Raw genomic sequence first — 17,546 nt, forward strand, 5'->3', positions numbered from 1 at the left:
CTCAGCACATGAGGAAAAAAAAATGCACAAAACACATCTTAATCCAGAAGTAAAATGAAAAAAAATGAAAAGACATAATGTCTAAGGGATGTCTCCTTGAATTTTATATACTAAGGTCTTACAAATGTATGCTATATTTTTTATCCCATTCCCAGTCTGTGGAAACCCAGGGCACTGGGAATATTTCTCTGTCTGCTCTGGGGTGTCCTGACCCCCAGGAGAGCACTGACTTTGACCCTCATTCACAGAGAAAACTTCTAAAGCCTCAAGCTAAACTAGAAACCACAAAAGTGTGAAATAGATTGTAGAGATTGTAGATTGTAGTGTAGTACATCACATGGGTGAGAAATTTAAGTTTTAGGATTTTTAGTATGTTATAGATGGGTTCAAGACGGAGGATATAGGGTGTTGTCTTGAGTTCCCTTCTTCTTCCTCTTTCTTCTTGGGTTTAGGTGATATTTTGTAATTGGGTAGAAAAATCTGCATTGCAGGTCCTTAGGTGTAGGTTATTGGGTTAGAAAGAGAAATAATCTAGGTGTCACTTCTTAATTGGGTAGTTTAGTTTTTGATTAGACTTAAAAGGCCTTGTAACATGAGGTCGTTAGCCATTTTTGTGCTGTTTTTCATGCATGCAGAGTCTGGTGCAGACAGTGTGCTGAAGTTTTGATAAGATAACAATAAACAGAAGCTGAAGACCGAAAAAGTCCAATGCATCTCTTGTTCCTGACGCAGAACTGCTCCAGGAGGGTCTCCCCTGCCAGGGGAGCCCCCAGGGAGTTGCCCAACTTGGGGCCCGCAAACTCACACCAGTCAATATACATTGTTTTGTAACAAAACTAGTACATCACTTTTTAGTGAGTTTTTGACCAATATTCTTAAAAATAAATATCAGTACTCTTCTAGTTCAGAAAATATAAAAATATTACTTCATAGTTATTAACAAAAAAGTATGATTCGTACTAAAAGTATAACACAATCAATTTCATAAAATGGGGAAATAAATGGTAAGTGAAACAGATAAGTAGAGGATTCTTTTATATCCATTTCATTTGGAACTGCTATATTTTATACTTTGTAAAATATGTTTTAATGAGTGACTGGCAGTATGTTAGCTTTTCATTTAAATTTTGTAGTGGCTAGGAAAGCATTTTGTTTTTTGCTTTTTATTTTTTTCCCCGATTTTTAACATTCTGTTACTCCAACTATTTTGAATATGTGCTGATACAAATGCCTTACAAAAGTGACAGGGCCAAAGCAATTGCCACTGAAACAGTGGAAGACTGACAGAAAGTGTAAGAAAATGATGGTTATTTTCCAGCTGAAAGTGTCGTTAAAACATATTTTGCTGAGGCTTTTTCATTTAGTTTTGTTACAATGGTCTCAAAAATAATAATAATAAAAATAATAATTTTCCATTAAGCTATTTTCATTTTAGCTATATTTAGCTAGTTTTTCTTCCTTGAGCTAATGCTGAATCATGCTCTTATGATCCATTGTATGCAATGGTTTTTGAGTATGAAGATGAGATTTTTTTCCCTGACTTTTCAGTAATATTTTATATGTGAGAGTAATAAATGCAACCTATCAATAAAGCTAAAGTGATAAACATAACAGTCAATAAAGAACACTTACCTATTGTCAGTTGTCCAGTTAACTGTCCCATGTGATTTCTTGCATTCACTGTTACATTTCTGTCAGACTGTAAGACCAGTGGGCTATCCTGGGAAACATGTATGAGACAATAAATGAGAGAACAAAAAATTGAGGTAAAATTAAATTAGAACGTAGTATTAACATGCATGCTGAGACGGAAGTTGTGTCAAGTTTAACAGCCCTTTTTAATAATTTCATTAAATATTTTACAAGTCAAATTTTTATATTAAAGAATACCAAGAATACTATTTTAAACCTGAAATCTTTGTGCATACAATCCCTGCTTCAGAAATCAGATTTGAATTTAATTTCTTTAATTTGGGTTTTAATTACCTGTTAATGTTACAAGATTCCCAATTCAAAAATCCTTAATGCAAACCTGTTCCACTAGCCTTTCTCATATACTGTTAACCTATACTCTTCCAACTACCTAACCAACACTATACTGTATTTGCGGCGGTTGCCCGTTACGACCTCACGCAGTTACAGCGTCGGCTGGCACCGCCTTGTGAGGTTGTAGCCGCCACGTGAGAGGGGACCCCAGGGTTGCGGAGTGCCCCAGGGTGGGTAATGCAGCTTTGGTAGCTTCATGCTGAGAGGAGGCGAAGGGACGAGAGAAGGACACTCTGCCTGCAAAACTGAGAACTTTTATTCCCCCTTGCGTGGTCTGAGCAAATTGCCCTCAGCTCATTGCAAGGCAAAATGGACACGGACAAAAGATTACAGCTGATTAAATAGGGGGTGGGCGGATAGGGGTGGAAACCTGCCTTGCCTAGTTGGGGTTAACTGAGATAGGTTTCACAACCAATGGTGGCATAACAGAGGTGGATACAGCGTTTTGGGACGAATAGAAAGGCAAAGATGGGGTGATTGACACAGAATTTTCTGGGACAAAGCAGGGAGTGGTTACAAGGTTGACACCTCAACAAGGAGTGACACCCCCTGATTGACAGAACCATGTAAGGAGAAACCCCGGGAGGAGTGAGAACATTGACAGGTAACTGTGGGTCTGTGCGGTGGGAAATCCGGGAGTAAACAACCTGGAGCAAACCACAGTGAGGGAAAGATAGGGGTACAAGGAACAAGTCTAACTAACATTAATAAAATCCCTGACTAAACCAACCCAACCTACAACATGTGTTATCTTATTATCTGCACAATGTATATTTGCATTGCGCTTACTAAAACCTTTCAAACACAGATATGTGTTTCTTTGAAGTTAAAGAGAATTGTTACTCTCAAAAAACAATGAGAGCACTGGAAGGTGAAATCTTAGAGAGCCCCGATCCACTGCTATTAGTTCCCTACAGGTACTATTAAGAATCAAACTGATACAGCAAGGAGACGAACACTTTATGCTAAATACAGTCTTAACAATTTTGAAGTCAGTTGGCAGGATGACTACATGGCTTTCAGCATCCAGCTAGGTTTGAGCTTTTGAAAAATGTTTGCATATATAGGTGTAAGCTTATCCTGTGTTCAAAGTCAGCATAAACAATCCAAAAAAGAATTTTTACTTCTTGAAGAATGAGGAGCCAGATGCACTCCTTTAGGGGAAGCACAGATGCACAGGAAAGGGGAAGAGCTTCAACAGAGAACCAAGAGAAACAGCCTAAAAAAAAAGTGCAAGCTCACAAATCATGCTTTCACTGGAGTGGGGTGAGTGCATGAGAAAAGGAAAAAAGTAGAATTGTCACTGCTGCTGCAGAAAGGCACTTTTCTCCCTGAAATCACCTGATACCACACAGCTCTTTCCCTGAAGTTTATAGAGAGACCATGGGTACTTTATCGCTTCTGGCAGTTTGCTAGCACTCAGTATGCTTACATATGTTTATCCAACAGCATGAAGACATCTGACAGAAACAGCTGGGGATGTGCCTTAGGTAGGAATGACTAAAGGTTAGGAAGATATTTTGGAAATTTATTATATACTTGTTATATTCGTAGATTCTTCCCTGGACATCCATTATTGGTCATCCCTGGATTAAGCCTGTAAAGGTTAAAGAGACCTCGCATACGCATCTCTTAATATATTGGTTCTTGCTGTTCTTAAATTTTTTTTAAATAAGAAGGAAATTACACAAAGAGACATAGATAAAGATTTATTTTTACCTGAATGATGCATAATTTCGCTAAAGTTTTCTGTGCTTTACAGTCCTGTCCTTTGTATCCAGAGTTTTCCTGTACAAGAAACATTCTTCCCAGTTGTTTTCACTATGATTATTAACTTTAAATGATAATCAGTTCCCTGGGAAGCCTTAAATGACTCTGAGCTAATTTCAAGGAGTTCAGGTGTATTTAATCTCTCACTGGACTATGCTATGACCTCTCCAACATCCTGCCAATTAGCTCTGTTTCATAGATTCTGGCAGATGAAAGTGACTGTTTGGCTTGTCCATCTTTCCAGATAAAAAGATATGATTATCAGTGAGACATTTTGTTCAATTCTACTAGTTTGAGATGAACACGTGATGCAATCACGGGAGCTTCTAGCAACAAAAGCAGCTTTTAAGGACCTTTTCCTCACCATTTGATTTCCACTTTCCTTATGGTCTTTTGAAAATCATTAGTCCAGGCAACTGCTGCTCTGGGAAAGGTAGTTGTCCTAATAGGCATCTGCAAGGCCAAAGGTTTTTAGGGAGACCTTTTCACTTTTGTGTAGTCACTTTTTGGTTAAAAGTCTTCTCAGTCAAAATAATCTTATCTTTTGCAAGGGATACAACCATGCCTACTTTTGCATGTTCAGGAAAGGTTTGGACACTTACACTCACAAAAACTGATCACAGTCTGAACGAAGGCTTCTTTCCTTTCACCATAGAAAAATACTTAACCTAAACCTCTGGTTAAAACTTGCCTCCCAGGTTTTAATTTCAAAAAAAGAACCTTGGATATCTGGAATACAGGAATTCTGAAATACAAGATAATACAATACAAGGCGAGCCAGGCCTTCTTTCTTCTTCTTTTCTTGTCTTATATAAAAAATAAAAAGAGGGCTGAAGAAGTTAAGAACTTAAATCTATATTCCTCATTTTCTGGATGACAAACACGGAGTAGCAAGTTTAAATGCTGGACCAAAGAAAACACAGTGGCAAAACTTCTATCATTTTAAGCAGTCCAGCATTTCATCTTGTAATGATGTTGTAATGTTTACAATTACATTGTAATTGTAAACAATTACATTGTTTACCTGCACTTTATTTTATGCAGGAAGTGCCTAAAGACAGAGGTTCATGGAATTCAAAAATAGTCTACTCAGAGGAGCGAGACATTCAGAGTAGACTTAGCTGAAATACGTGGAATCACTGATGAGCATAAAGTGCAATGAATATCACACATAGGAATACAAACATTTCTAAAGCATAAAAACACTGGATAATTTTCTCTCTCCATGACCAGACCTGTTACTCTCCTGGTGCAAACTTCAGTTTACAATGATTTGTGATGCCATTTCAAAAACTGTACTGTAGATAACAAAACCCAACAATGTAAGAACATTCTTACATAGAGCTTGAATAATGTCAATATGCTAATAACTAAAATATTACAGAAGGATACTGTCAGGGCCATGAGGGCTCTACCAGCCCTTACTGGCCCTACCAAACATCCCTGGGGGACCCATTTCAGTCCAGCCCCACCTGAACTTAACTCTTTTGGTTCATTTGTGCTACTTGTCTCTCCTCTATAAGCCCCAAAGCATTACAATTTCAAGATTAAAGGTAAAGCAGATTAAAATGTTACAATAGTTACTTCTTATCTGAAACAGATTTACAGCTAGGATTCATAAAGGTAAAAACAAACTAATTCATTTAGGGGATATTTTCAGAAAGCTTTCTGAAATTTTAATCCAGTTATAAATACAATGAAACATTTGAGAAAAAAAAGGTTTGGTTTTTAAATTTTTGTGTTTGTTTGGTTTGGGGTTTTTTGAGTAAGAATCACAGTTCAGTAATAAATATCAACTTTTGGTTTTAGAATTAGATGAGCATATAATTGTACCTATATGAAAGACTGATAGATTAAAATAATTTATAAAATCATTTTAACAAAAAAATATTCTGCATGCGCAATCATAGCAAAACTTTTTTTTTTTTTCACAGCTGGTTCATTATTTTTAACATATTTTGGAAAAATTTCATGCATTTTGTACAGTATTAAAATAGGTGATCCCAGCTAATTAGCTCAGTTTTGAAGTCTTTCCAAAATGAACCTTTAAAATTAGAAACACTTTAAATGGAGCAATTTAATTCCAGTTAGTTTAATAAAACATTGGTTTACTTTAGGTAAGGTGGTATACTGTATAATTAAATATATTCCCAAATTATGCTCAGAACACAGATAATTGTGATAATACCACCAACTTTGACACTTGGGAACCATACTGATATGTCTACATTGTTATAGTGCAAGCAGTGGCTCTTTTATGATTTGATTTCTGTTCTTAGGCAAGTGTAATACTTCAGGTCTCTGGACTTCTACACTGTGTCACACAGATGTAAAAAATAATAAGCAGGTAGGACTCAAGATCTGTCATGCTATCTGCTGGCAGTTTGTAAGAAGTTGTGCTATATATTCTTTTATTTGAGCCTACCTCAAGTATGGGCAGCCAAAATAATTATGGCACAACCTTTCTTTACAGGACACTTCTCAAACATACCCTGATACACTAGTGACTCAGAATGACCATTGAATTACCAAGGTACCTCCACAGAAAAAAAGAATCAGTATTAAACTTTGGTTTGCTGAGAAACTCAACATTATCAGATTTTAAAAAATACAGAGAATATGTTTCCTCACTGCTGCAGAGCACCACAGTTTGTCTGTTGCTTTAGAGATTCATGCTGTGGGTGCCACTGAACAAACTGACTGTCTGCATCTGGTCAGTGACCCCGACAGAAGAATGAAAAATGAATGAGTTATTTGACCACTCCATAGGAACAAAACGAGAACTGAAAGAAATAGAAAGTACTTAGTAGTCTGGTCAGTGCAGCAGACCAAGGAAGTCAAAGAACAGATGAGTAGATGTGCAACAACTACAGGGGCAAATGCAGTAAAGGCAAATGACAGATAACAAGTGTGAAGAATATCTTGGAGGAATTCAGTGCAAAATGTTTAAAAGAAGGATATGAAAGACACAGTGTCAGTCAAGAAGGGTAGAAAGCAGAGCAAAGAAGATGTGAGGGGATGGAAAAAACATTCCGTAGAGTTTATCCATTGTCCAGAACCAGAGGATCAACATGTTTTAGCAACATTCCTTGCAAATGGGGAGAAATGGAAGAATTAAAAAAACACACATTTGTAGGGCTTGGAGACTCAGAGGCAGATTTTCTATCATTATTACTAGCCCTAAACAAACATGAAGACATTTGCATTAGGAAATATATGAAAGAAAAAGACCTACAAATGAAAGCAATTACTGAGTTCTTGAGTACTTAAAAAATTGAAGGCTCCATTAAAACTGTTGGAAGTTTGTACAAGTTTGGAACTATTAAAACACAAATTAAAGAAAACTATTCTTCATCAGAATATTTCCGTGATATTTTTTCCAAGAATATTTCCAATATTCCATTATATCAATATTTACCAGTATTCAGTATTTCCAAGAATATTCTTAAAAATTTCCCAAGAATCTTCCCAAGGTGTCAGGACAGCAGAGAGCCCAAAACAAGTGTTTTTCAAATAGGGAGAAATTAATATAATTTATTGTCTGAGTTATTCCTGGGCAATTCTGAGCTGAAGAGTTAACATGAGTTATGGTCCAATTTAATTAGATGCTTTTTTTTCTTGTTTATAGAAAATATAGCTTTTTTTTTATCCCTGCTTTCCCAAAACAAAGTTTCACATCACATTTTTGTGTTCTTCCTGTCTAATTGTCCTTTTGAACCTGAATGTCCCAATCTAATTGCTACTAATTACACTTAAATTCACAAATCTGACTGAAAATTTTCAGTATATGCATTTAGACTTCTGCTTTAAGAAAACATTCCAGATATCTTAACATTTTGACCAAATGTTATTAAAAGCCTGTATTTCTTCACATGAGATTCACACACTGAGGAGGTTTGGAAAAGCACAAGCAAATAGTTTGAAACAAACAAATAAAACATCCCAGTTGCTACTTGAGGTTATTGATAATGTTTCAAGAAACATACTTTCTTGATATTCCTTTTTTTCATCAAAGGATGTTCTCTTGATTCCCAGCCTTTGCTCTGCGTCCATGTCAGCCTTGTTATATGCTAAAGGCAATCACAGATATCAACCAGATTCCTGACACACCAAATCTCAACTGAGATGAGCCCAATCTCAGCCCAAACAGAGCTACACCTACCAAAGTTATATAGATGTACCCAAAAAGAATTATACACAGAGTTCCAAGAAGCCACATGAACACAGCTATAACCTCCAGATAGAAATAACCTACTTGTTTTACTTCCTTGCATAATGCACTATGAAATTTTTATTATGGAGGAATTCAATCAGCCATAGAAAAATATAATGATAAAGCAGAAGAAGATATTTAAATAGCAGACAAAAGACACGACTTTTGTAGAATTGATTTAAGCATCAAATAAAATTTAAGATGGGATTTAGGTATAAATATCCCAACTAAAAATAAAGCAGCACTACAGATGTACTTGGAGGAAACTTGTTAAATGCCCAAAGCTCACTACTTAGTCATTAAACTTGTGACACAAAAAGTAAAACTGTGCATTACTGAACTGCAAAATCCCCCAAAACCTTAACAGAGACAAATGTAGAAACCAATGTAAGTCTCAAAATTTGAAGCAAAAACATTAAGGGTGGAATCACTGTACTTCACTCCTTTCAAACCTGTCACAGTTCCTGTGGTGTGGGTGCATAAGTTATTGAAAGGATTTTTGTCATTTAAGTTATGCTCTATGTTAATAGCTCAATTCATTACTCTGTTTTCAGCCTTGGAAAGCAGTGTTTCAGTTCTTGTACGTATGCAAGTGCTGACTCCACTATACTGTCACAGTGAAACAGGACTGTCTTTCCCATGCTGTTTTAACTTAAACTGCTACAACATGAAATATAGCAACAATTAACACCAGGAAGAGGATGAAAATGTTACAGGAAATTTTATATAAATCAAAGTATGTTCATGCTCTTGAAAGCTATTTCCCACCACTCTCTATTGAGGGAGAATTTCTCTAATTTATTTTAGATTAAGTAGCTGAGAGAAGAAAAAACAAAAGCCACCAACCCCCCCCCCCACAACATGCTGTAGTGAGTGATCTGATAACCTGGATGTTTATAAGACATTTACAAGATTTCTTATTTCTAAGATGCTTATGACAGAGGAAAGTGTGTTTACACCTGTTCACTTGATGTATGTCAGGAATTATACATCAGTTTTACTTGGCAATAAATTGAAAAACTGATAAAATTGAAAGGAATAGTCAAAATAAGCTTTTTTCACTATATTTATCAATTTCTATGGAAAACCTGAAATAAAAGTTCTGAAAAATCAATAGGTTCTAGGTTCCTCTTTTGTTGTGCCTTGCAGACATAGAGCAAAGGACTACATGAAGATAATATTTCCATCAGCAATTTTTATTTCACTATCATTTCTTTGACAGGACTTTTCAAATTCTAAAGCTGAAGAAGAACAAACAAATTCTAAAGGAAGTTTAGGGAACAAAGTAAAATTTTAGAAATACGTAAATTGTAGCAGAAATCTGGAATGAAACTTATAGCTCAGACAAAGCAGAAAAGAAAGTCTTGCTGTTAAACAAAAAGTATTAGAAAGTCTGTTTAATGTACATTAAAACGAATATGTTAAATAAAATTTTAAGACAAAAAAGGCAAGATGAGTCATTAAACCTTTAGTTAAATGTTTATTTTAGGTGAATATTAAACCCATTATTTTATAGAATTATTCTATAGGTGGCAACTTACATGACTAAATGATAGAACTAGTATTAGCATCAGCTTTAACAGCAAAAAATCAGTAAAGTTACCTGTATTTTTTGTTTCTTCACGTAGCTCTCAGTTTCTACAATGTTTATATTTCCTGATAAACCTTCCTTCAAGCACAATCACTCACTGCTGGATCCTAATTACCTCAGGAAAGCTTTCTGCATTGCTAGTTCTCTCTACCGTTCCTGTGTTAAATAACCAGAAGCAAACACATCTCAACTGAACTTTGAAACTCAGTGAACAGAGGGGATATTATTATTGTCACTTTGCTGGGTCTTCCCCTGCACACACCCGTTGCCTATTGCAATTGTTAGGTGCTTTCAGGCTGTATTATTGCACTTCACTGAGACAAGAACTATCAATTAGGTGGACAATTAGCATAAGGTACAACATAACGCTTTGATCAAGGCATCAAAACGAATGAGTAAGAATGGCAATTACAGGAATTACAGATAATTCACTGGTTTTCTAACCAGAAAAGGAAGGTCAAAGAAGTTGTTAACTCCCCCTAATGAAGAATGTGGAAAACTGCTAACAATGGGTGAGGAGAAGGCTGAGAAGTCCTGAGGGAACTGGCTTATGTAGTTGCCAAACGACTCTCAATGATATTCAGAAAGTCAAGGCAGTCAGAGGAAATCACAGGTGACTGTAAAAAGGAAAAACTACCTATTTTTGAAAAGGGTAGAAATGAGGACCCTGGGAACTACTGACCTGTCAGACTCACTTCTGTGCTTGGGAAGATCATGGAACAGATCCTCCTAGAAGCTGTGCTAAGGCTCATGGAGAACAGGGAGGTGATGAGATAAAACCAGCACAGCTTCACCAAGGGCAAGTTCTACTTGACCAAACTAGTGCCCTTCTCTGATGGAGTGATTACAAGGGTCAAGAGTGATAAGGGAATGGCCGCAAATGTCATTTATCTGTAATTCTATAAAGCCTTTGACATGGTCCCTCAAAACATCTTTCTTTCAAAATTGGAGAAAGATGGATTTGATGGGTAGAATGTTGAGTGGATAAGGAATTTGTTGGATGATCACATCCAAAGGGTGGTGGTCAACAGCTCCCGATGGATACAAGTGATATGTTGTATCATTTTGGGGTCTATATTGGGACCAACACTGTTTAATGTCTTCATCAATGACAAAGGAGCTGAGTGCAGACTCAGCAAATTTGAAGACAACCCCAAGATGGGTGGTGTGGTTGACACATCTAGAGGATGGGATGTCATCCAGAGGGATGTGGACATGCCTGAAGAGGGGGCCCATGGGAATCTCACACAATTTAACATGCCCAAGTGCAAGGTGCTGCACCTGGGTCAATGCAACCTCCAGGTATCAACACAGGCTGGGGATGAACAGATCCAGAGCAGCCCTGCCGAGAGGGACTTGGGGGTGCTGGAGGGTGAGAGGCTGGACATGACCCAGCCGTGGGCACTCACAGCCCAGAAAGTTAATGTGTCCTGGGCTGTATCCAAAGTAGCGTAGGCAGCAGGGGAGGGAGGAGATTCTGTCCCTCTGCTCTGGTGAGACCCCACCTAGAACACTGCATCCAACTCTGGGGTCCTCAACACAGGAAGGACATGGACCTCTGGAATGACTTGAGAGAGCAGGCTACCAAGATGAAAAGAAGGATGAAGCACCTTTCCTGTGAGGAAAGGCTAAAAGAATTGGTGTTGTTCATCCTGGAGAAGAGGTGGCTTTGGGGTTACCTAATTGCAGCCTTCCAGTACCTGAAGAGAGCCTGCAAAAAAAGATAGAGAGGGACTTCTTACAGGAGCATGTAGTGATAGGATAAGGGGGAGTGGCTTCAAACTGACACAGTAATTTTAGATTACATATTAGGAAGAAATTCTTTACTATGAGTGGTGAAGCACTGGTGCAGGCTGCCCAGAGAAGCTGTAGATGCTTCAGACCTGGAAGTGTTCAAGGCCAGGTTGAATGAGGCTTTGAGTAACCTGGTCTAATGGAAGGTGCCCCTGCCCATGGCACAGGGGCTGGAGCTAGATGATCTTGAACGTGCCAGGACTGAAATCTTCAGCATTATTGCAAAGGTCTCAGCATCTGTTTTACCAGCTCCTAAGCAAGAAATTCAGACCAAACTTCTCTGTGCAACAATTTTTTCATGAAAGCAACTTCTGTGATATTATTGAGAAAATTCAATTTTGACAGTCCAGCCAGATGAATCAGATAGCTTTCCATGTGGTCTGGCTGTAAAAGAACAAAAGCTAATTTTTAGCTGCTTTAATTATGGAACCATTACTTACACTTTTCCATACTCCCTGCAGACAGTCACAGTCTTCTTTTCAGGACCACTGGTAGTTGCATCCTTGATGTCTCCTATCTTCTCATAAGAAAGGATCTGTCTAATGATTTCTTATCACTTTCTCTTCTTGATCATTAAGCTTCCCTGTGTGATAATGGACTATAAAACCTCTCTTTCCTCCTCCTTTCTTTACTACACACTATTTCTGATTCTATGGTTAGGGCTGCTCTGAATTTCCCTGGAGAAATTACATCTGCTGGCAACTTCTCAGCTGAGGGAGGAGACTGTGGTTTTCTCATATAGAAAGAAAACCATAAAATTCTCCGTTAACAAACATTGCTGACATAAAAAGGAATTAAGATGCTTCATACCTCTGGTTGGTACAGCATCCTTAATTTTTGAATAAGTATACAAACAGCTATTAAGTAAATCAAAATGGTCTTTGCTTTCCAATCCCTCACGACAAGATCTTAATCTGACTACTTTTTTTAACAAAGTATGTATATTTTTTATCACCATAGGGTATGAAAAATCAATAGAAAATGCTACATTATCTTGAAAACAACACATAGAAGAGAGTATTTTAATATTAAAAACCCCAAATATCTCCTACATATAATGCATTCACCCTTAATCCTTACACATCACAATATCTAGAATGTGACCTTGAAAAGCATTATCTCAGGTTTTGCTGTTCAATATTCTTGCAAAATATTTAATAAGTAGCTTTGGCATTAGTATGACACAAAGTTGGCCAGTATGTGAGCTCAGAATTTATTTCATGTCTCCTCTAAAACTTGTTCTTTTTGGAAAGGAGCTATTCATCCCCACATTTACTGTAGGATGTATATTGGTGGTTCAATAAATTGCCTTTCTGTTAGGAAATTTGCCTTGAGACGTGCCAATCACAGACTAAAACAAGCCACTGGACCTTTTCTGAAGGTCAAAATTGAGGAAATAAAATTCTGTAGAAAGGATTATGGTTCAGGACAGGCTGTGGCACATGCTCCTTCAGGGAAGCATATTATTTCCCAGTGGGAACTGCACTATTGTCAACTTTGCCATTGAGATAATTGCCACCTTTTAGTAACACAGATCTTTTCCAAAGGATATAATTAACAATCTGACTTTCATTTCAACTCTGTAGCTATTCAGAATTTATTTCTGTTTCAGTAACTGGGTAATTTTTTTCTACACCAAACACTTTTCACTGCAGATTTTAAAATACTGAGGAAAACTTCTCTCCACTTACAAAGACTACATCAAATACAATTTCACGACTGCACTTTTTCACGGATAACATTTAGACAGAAAAAACATGAGAAATGCCATGGACCTGGATCACTTCTGTAACCTGCAGAATTAATCAATAGAGCCTTTTAAATTCAAGATCACAGAGCAATATGAGAAATTAAAAATGGTTGTATTTCCTCAGTAACAATGTTAAACTGCCAAAAAGATCTCATTCTGGCTTGCATTAGTGTTTGACATTTTTCATGCTTCTGCTTACACAAAGCAGTGCACACAGCATACCAAAAAAATTGAGAATGCTTTTGGTTTTTTTTTTTCTTCTTTGTTTTGCACAACAGTAGTTTTAATATTTTATGTCGGGCTTCTAGTCAAGTTGTCCTAAATGTAAAAAGATCAACAGTTTCAGGTGATTCTGTATCAGGATTTTAAAGTAATAGTCAGTACAAACAATTATTTAATTTTCCATTGTAATCTTATAATATTCTACTATAAACTTATAAATTTATTTTACTCTGTAAATATTTCCAGTGCACCTTAGTTATTTTCAGTGAAATTTGAGATGCTAATTTTTTCCCCCCCACATTTATTCTAAGAGGCAGTGAAAAAAGTTCTGGCTTGTATTTTCAGCTCTGACTTTTGAACAAAGGTAATGAACAAAATTTAAACTTGTTTTGTGCATCTTATAGAATGGTTCCTGTAAAGCATAAAGGCTTTGGTTTAGAACTGTCAAAGTGTTTAAATATATGAAAATTATGTCAAAGTTGTCGAAATGTACTCTAAAACTTTATATATAACATTTTTATAATTAATTTAAAAATAAATTAACAGTGATCTTTTAAAATAAATTCTTGAGGACCCTAAAAACCTGTCTGACAATTTCTTTCTTCCTTGAATTTTGTGAGGCCTTCTAGGATTCTAGAGTTTTACGCACATTTAGAACCACTGTGACTTTCAATACTTTACCCTTAAACTTAGTCCTGCAATTCCAATAAAATTAAGAAAATTTGTCATAAGAACTTAGAACTTATACTGAACTAAGATATTGTTCAGTCTATCAATTAACATTTTAACAAATATTAAAATTTATAAAATTTCTATTCTTAGTATAATAATTAAGTCAATATGTCTTCCTATTTGATTCTAAGTGGCAATGGAAATAATTCAATGTTTGTCATCTAATCAGGTTTAATTTTGTTAACCTCTTTTTAGCACTAAAACAAACAAACAAGTCTATCAGCTGATCTATATTTTTAGAGCTATTTTTACCAAGCTTCCTCAGACAAAATCTTGCCTGTGAGTAACAAACTTTAATAGAATATTTGGTGTAGAGAAGTGGCTTAGTGACTCCTTTCAACAGAGATTACTGATGCAAATCACCAGTCATTCTTCAGAATTTTAAGGACAATGTATACTTAAAGGAAGATGCTATAGAGATGATAATAAAGATTGGAGAAGTCCTCAGAAGTTTAAAGATAATTAAAAACAGATACTGAACATCTCTTTGCAGTGCTTGCAATGATGTATAACTGAATTTTCAGATTCTTCCAGATCAAATAAGAATAATGAAAGAAATAGTGGTTTACCTTCTCTCGGTATACAGTTTCGTTTTTTTGCTTCTTGACTAAGTAAAAGCATTCATCCCATCACTCAAATGAACTGGCTTACCAGAAAATGCAAACAGGCAATAGCCAAAAATAGAATTTAGACTGTTTCTTAAGACAATTTAAAACCACAGCTCAACCAAAGCAACTAAAACCATTGAAATGGTAGAGCTAAGAGGGAAGATCTGCAGTAGTGGGTGGGGTTGACCAACTAGGAGTAGCAAATAGCAGAGACTTCTTAAACTATGTTTGAGCATAGAGACATATTTCTCTGCCCAAGGACCTAATGTACAACTGTGCTATAGTCTTCCAATATTTATATAATTTCTATCCAAATGCTTTAGGGCCAAGTGAGAGAAACTACATCAGAACTTCTGCAGAATGTGACCATGCATTCATTGTCACATTCATTAAGAATTTAAACCAGCTTCAGACAGTAAGTATTTAAAGTTGATGAGACCAACAAGAATTGATTTGAAAGATTCCAGTTTCCCTTCAGATAAAAACATACAATATTAATTATCCCAGTGATAATTCCTTGCTTCTATACTGGGTTGACATTTTTAGTTAAGTTCTTATAGACTCTAAAAAACCCAATTTTGTTTAAAAATAAATTTTAAATAATGATTTGAATGACTTTTGTCCTAAATTGCAGCACATCCTTTACAAGACAAACTGTGCCATCTGTCAACCTGGTACCTCTGGGACTCTAATATATTTGTAAATACCCTTAACTGGTAACTGACTCTGCGATGATGCCTCTCCCGAAGAGAACATTTCTTTTGTTTTTTATTTTATCCATTTTGCCATGAGAATTATGTAGATGATTGGCACACTGAGTACAGGAGATTGCCAGCCAAAAAAATGGAAAGTCATTCCAAGACAAGTTTTGTAACTAATTCTCACTGTACTGTTAAATATTCTCCCCTGTAAAAAAATTATGAAACATCTATTTGGAAGAACAGGTTTGCCATCATTGTCAAACTTAAAATATTTTAAAGAGGATCCTAGCTAACTTATGCAGTATTTCAACACAGTATTTCAATTTTTCCTTTTAATCAGTGTTGCTCTTCCATTTGTCAGTGCCATGGAGGTGGGGGAGGAAGGCTAAGTGCATTCATTCAAGAATACAAAAAAATATTATCTGATTAAATTTCAATCTAAAAAAAAACCCTAATTTTAGATGTATTTGTATTAACCTATAACTTATATGTAAGAAAATCTCTGTTATTAAATTTCCATCCTCTGAAAATGCTATATTTATATTATATTTTAAATTTAGTAACCTTTAACCCAGTGTGGTAACTTTTCAGCAAGTAAAGGAAGATATTCGTGTGTCTATAGATATAATGGATGAATTAACTTGCACCAGGAGACCTTTGAATAAAATAATGAATGTATAATCATGCACGTATTCTTGAAAATTCTTTTGGTTCCTCTAATAATATGGCAATAATTCTACATAACACACTCCAATATCAGCTTGATACCCTGAAAAAACTAATTTCTTTTCAATTCTCTTGTTCAATACCTTCATTTCATTAAAAATCAAATTTGATCAAACACTTTTAAAATTTTTATTTCAGCTGGCGAATCTCAAACTGCCATGACTGAATGAAAGACAGGGGGTGAGATCGAGCTGTACAGGGACTCCCCAAGGTTCAGAAGCCTCATCATGACCCTTGGTAGCCAACCAGGCCAGGAGGGCCGGTGCTGTGAACAGCCAAGGGAGATTTAAATGTCTCCTGGGTATGCAGGCAACCGGGAGCACAGGAAACAGGAGTCAGGCAAACAGGGAGTGGCACATCAGTAAAGGAGTGGCACAGCAGTTTCATGGCAGGTTGCCCTGTTCTCTTCAATGTTTTCAGAAATGACTTGGACACGGGACTTGAATGGATTCTAAGTAAATTTGTAGACAATACAAAACTGGGAGGAGTTGTTGACTCCCTTGAGGGCAGGTGGGCCCTGCAGAGAGACCTAAACAAATTAGAGGATTAGGCAATCACCGACCTTATGAAGTTCAACAAAGACCTGGGATGGGTAATCCTGGATTTATGTACTGGGGAATGAGATGCTGGAGAGCAGAGGTGTGACCTGGGGGTCAATGGCAAGTTGAACATCAGTCAGCAGTGCCCTGGCAGCCAGGAGAACCAACTATCCTTGGGGGCATCAGGCACAGCATCACCAGCCAGGCAAGGGAGGGGATTGTCCTGCTCTGCTCTGAGCTGGGGCAGCCTGACCTCCAGTGCTGGGGGCAGTTTTGGGTGACACAATATAAGAAAGATATTAAGCTATTGGAGAGGGTCCAAAGGAGGACAACCAAGATGGGGGAGGGCCTTGAGGGGAAGCCGTGTGAGGAACAGCTGAGGTCACTTGTTCTGTTCAGCCTGGAAAAGAGGAGACTGAGGAGAGATATTGCAGTCTTCAGCTTCCTCTTGAGGAGAAGAGAAGGGGCAGGCACTGATCTCCTCTCTGTGGTGATAGTGACAGGACCTGAAGCTGTGTCAGGGTATGTTTATGTTGAATATCAGAAAAAGGTTCTTTGCCCAGAGGGTGTTTGAGCACTGGCAAAGGCTCCCCAGGGAAGTGGTCACATCATCAAACCTGACAGAGTTCAAGAAGTGTTTGTAAAATACTTCTGGGCATGTGGTGTAAATATTGAGGATGGTCCTGTGCAGGGTCAGGAGTTGGACTCAATGATCCTGTGGGTCCCTTCCAACTCAGCATATTCTGTCATTCTGTGATTAATAGTGCTAACAATTACGAAATGCAATGCTTTCATCTATCTATAATAACAACCCCCCCAAAAAGTAGAACTATACATCAAGTGGGGGAAAATTG

The 17,546-nt window shown here is 36.9% G+C and overlaps 1 protein-coding gene across 5 annotated transcripts in view; it reads right to left on the minus strand.

Moving 5' to 3' along the window:
- Positions 1-17,546, minus strand: part of SGCZ (sarcoglycan zeta) — a 395,300-nt gene that overhangs the window by 65,148 nt on the left and 312,606 nt on the right. For all 5 annotated transcript variants that reach the window (XM_068186811.1, XM_068186808.1, XM_068186807.1 and 2 more), the window contains one exon: positions 1,633-1,720. In XM_068186811.1, the coding sequence (XP_068042912.1) occupies positions 1,633-1,720 (88 nt within the window). The remainder of the gene's footprint in view (positions 1-1,632; positions 1,721-17,546) is intronic.

The sequence above is a fragment of the Anomalospiza imberbis genome, chromosome 4 (genome assembly GCF_031753505.1).
Source record: "Anomalospiza imberbis isolate Cuckoo-Finch-1a 21T00152 chromosome 4, ASM3175350v1, whole genome shotgun sequence".
Lineage (NCBI taxonomy): Eukaryota > Metazoa > Chordata > Aves > Passeriformes > Viduidae > Anomalospiza > Anomalospiza imberbis.